Raw genomic sequence first — 3,502 nt, forward strand, 5'->3', positions numbered from 1 at the left:
ATTAGACCCAAAGATATTCCCCCTACCGAAGAAGCAATCACGAAGATTGCTATAATCGGACAGGAGCAAATGTCAGACTACAAAGGAATTACATACTTCGGTTTCAACCCATTTGCCAGATATGAAGCTAGGGAACCTTCTGCTGCTAAAGAGCACCCCGAAGAATCTTCATCTGATGATAACTCGGAAAAATCAGTAAGCATATCAGATGAAGAATGGGATCATGAATCGAATGAAGGTGGCTGAACTTCCAAATGTAATCCTTTGCACATTTTTTGAATGAAATGAAATTCAATGTTCAGCCTCTCTTCTTGTTTCTTCCATTTTTGATAATGAATAGAAAGTTTTTGCTTTTTGCTCTTCTTGCTTTGTGATTTTGCTTTGTGAATGAATTGCTTTGTGACCTTATTCATTCCAACGAATTCTTCATACATGCTTACCCCTCGATTCCCATAGTTTATGAGCTCAATTAATAAACGATGGGAATCTTACAAATTACAAGTTGGGAGTTTAATTGTTGTGATTGTTTTGCATGATGCTCAGTCTCGAGAACAACTTTGTTCAGCGATGTTTCACTGTGAATGTTTGGTTCATAAAGTACTTGGTTGGTTCAGCTGTATTAGTTGAACATTTGCCTCGGGAAAGCGCTTAGTTCAGCTATTTTTCTCCGAGGTCTTCGCCTTAGGAAAACGCTTTGGATATATTTCTCCAAGTGAAACTCGGGAAAGTGCCGTGGCTATATTTCGCTAAGTGGTGCCTCACGAAAGCGCTTTGTTCAGCTATATTTCGCTGAGGACTTTTGCCTTAGGAAAGCGTTTTGGCTATATTTCTCTGAGTTATGCTCAGCAAAGCGCCTTTGCTATATTTCTCTAAGGTTAACCTTCGTTTGAAGGTTAAGTTCGAAAAGCGCTTTGTTTAGCTATATTTCCAAACTCATCCTCGGGAAAGCACCTCGGTTATATTTTACCGAACTAAGCTCGGGAAAGCACTTTGACTATATTTCACCGAAGGGTTTGGAAAGCACTTTTACAGGTATATTTCCAAATTGGATTCTCAGAAAAGCGCTTAGTTCAGCTATATTTTCCGAGTGTGAAGTAGAGCATCTTATTTGCTATGTACATTAAGAATTTTGTATGATTATAACTTTAAAAGATTCTTTATTCATAAAACACTTATTTTACAATAGCAAGATAAGAAAAAATGAATCTCTGAACTTATAATTCTTATACAAAATACTTCTTAAGATGCTCAGCATTCCATGGTCTTTGAAGTCGTTTTCTTTTTGAATCTGCGAGATGATGTGCTCCTACTCTTAAACATTCAATCACCTTGTATGGTCCTTCCCAGTTCGGTGATAATTTTCCATCAGCTGAATCTTTAGTTGCTATAGTTACTTTTTTCAAGACCAAATCGCCAACTTGAAAACTGCGATGTTTAACTCGCTGATCAAAATACCGAGCTATCCTCTGTTGATATCCTGCCATAGTTATTTGGGCTTGATCCTGCTTTTCTTGCAACAGATCGAGATGTAGCTTTAGACCTTCATTGTTAAATTCGGAATTGAAAGTTTCTACACAAAAACTCCCTGATCCAACTTCAGCTGGAATGACTGCCTCAGTTCCAAAAGTTAAAGCATAAGGATTTTCCTTGGTTGGAGTTCTTCTGGTGGTGCGATATGCCCATAAAACTTCTGGAAGATCCTCTGCCCAGTTTCCTTTGTGCTCACCAAGCTTTTTCTTTAGAATTTTGAATATAGTCTTATTTGTTGCTTCCACCTACCCATTTGCTTGAGGATGTCCTGGAGATGAGAAATAATTTCTAACATGAAGCTTAGCACACCGTTCACGAAATGAATCACAGTCAAATTGTTTGCTATTATCTGTGACAAACGCATGTGGAATTCCATACCGGCATATAATATTTTTCCAAAGAAATTTTTCAATACTCTTTACTGTAATATTCACCAAGGCTTCTACCTCCGCCCATTTGGTAAAATAATCTACAGCAACTATAGCAAACTGAACACCCCCTTCCCTCGAGGTAACAGTCCTACTATATCCACCCCCATTGTGAGAATGGCCAAGGTGAAGAGATTGAACTAAGCTCCTCAAGAGGTTGCTTAATGATATTAGCAAAATGTTGGCAATTGTCACAAGTTTTGCCTATTTGTATGGAATCCTGATTCATATTTGGCCAAAAAAATCCTGCTCTAACAGCTTTATGTGCCAACATTTTTGCTCCCGAATGACTGCCACAAATCCCTTCATGGATTTCCCGAAAAATATAATTACCTTCTTCTTTAGAAACACACTTAGGAAGAGGTAACACAAAACCTCGTTTAAAAAGAACTCCATTGAGTAGAGTGAATCGAGCAGCCTCTTTCTTTAATTGCACTGCCTTCTTTTTATCCTCTAGGAGAACACCTCTTTCTAAATATGTGACTATTTCTTCAGCCCAAGCAGGCATGTCTTCAATTGTTAAAATCATAACCTCCTCGGTTATTGTAGGTTGTTGCAAAACTTGAATTGGTTGATCGGTTTCTTCCACCTCATTGTCAATTGCTGAACCCAGCCGAGCTAAAAAGTCTGCTTTCTCATTTTCTTCCCTCGGGATTTTACCAATACAGAATTTTTGGAAAAACTTATGCATATTCTGTACTTTAGATAAATACAACTTCATTTTACTTCCCTTGGTCTCAAACTCACGACGAATGTGGCCAACAATTACATGAGAATCACTGCGTACTTCTACAAACTCTGCTTCCATCTCTCGGGCTAAACTGAGTCCAACTATGACTACTTCATACTCTGCTTCATTATTAGTAGTTTTGAACTCTAATCTCAAAGAACTATTCTATTCTTTCCCATCTGGTGTAATTAATACTACTCTAGCTCCACCATTCTATTTTGTAGATGACCCATCCACATAAATCACCCATGTCTTGTCTTTCAGCCATGCCTCTAGGTCTTGCATATTAGTGAATTCTACCAAAAAATCTGCAAGTGCTTGGCCTTTAATAGCATTTCGCGAAACAATTTGTATATCAAACTCACTAAGTTCAATTGCCCAGTTAACTAACCGACCAGATAAATCCAATTTTTGAAGCACTTTCTTTAATGGATACTCAGTTAGCACGTTGATTGTATGAGCTTGAAATTATGGTCGAAGCTTTCTTGATGCAATTGTTAAAGCAAAAGCGAGCTTTTCCATTTGCACATATCTTTCTTTAGCTCCACGTAATGCTCAACTGATGAAATACATTGGTTTCTGTACTCCTTCTTCTTCCCGAATTAGAGCTGCACTAACCGCAATTGGAGACACAGCTAAATACAAATACAATGTTTCTCCAGGAACAGTTCAGCTCAACAAAGGTGGACTAACTAGATACTTTTTTAGTCGTTCAAACGCCTGTTCACATTCTTCAGACCACTCTAATGCTTTTCTTAAGATCTTAAAGAAAGGAAGACATTTATCAGTAGAACGAGAAATGAACCTATTTAAC

At 37.8% G+C, this 3,502-nt stretch overlaps 1 protein-coding gene across 1 annotated transcript; it reads right to left on the reverse strand.

The window, feature by feature from the left end:
• Nucleotides 1-1,223: 1,223 nt before the first annotated feature.
• Nucleotides 1,224-2,766, reverse strand: LOC148588218 (uncharacterized). The gene is made up of 2 exons (XM_088514817.1): nucleotides 2,215-2,766; nucleotides 1,224-1,775 (listed from the first exon to the last, which is right to left on the reverse strand). Exons 1-2 carry the CDS (start codon nucleotides 2,764-2,766, stop codon nucleotides 1,224-1,226), a joined length of 1,104 nt encoding a protein of 367 aa, XP_088370943.1.
• Nucleotides 2,767-3,502: the final 736 nt, after the last annotated feature.

The sequence above is a fragment of the Corylus avellana genome, chromosome 1 (assembly GCF_965113065.1).
Source record: "Corylus avellana chromosome 1, dhCorAvel1.hap1.2, whole genome shotgun sequence".
Classification (NCBI taxonomy): domain Eukaryota; kingdom Viridiplantae; phylum Streptophyta; class Magnoliopsida; order Fagales; family Betulaceae; genus Corylus; species Corylus avellana.

Excerpts from the sequence above, each read along its gene's own strand:
- LOC148588218 (XM_088514817.1), bottom strand. The coding sequence starts at position 2,766 with ATGGAAGCAGAGTTTGTAGAAGTACGCAGTGATTCTCATGTAATTGTT. Across the intron at positions 1,776-2,214 it reads AAATGTTGGCACATAAAGCT|GTGGAAGCAACAAATAAGAC; the intron begins GTTAGAGCAGGA and ends GCAAATGGGTAG.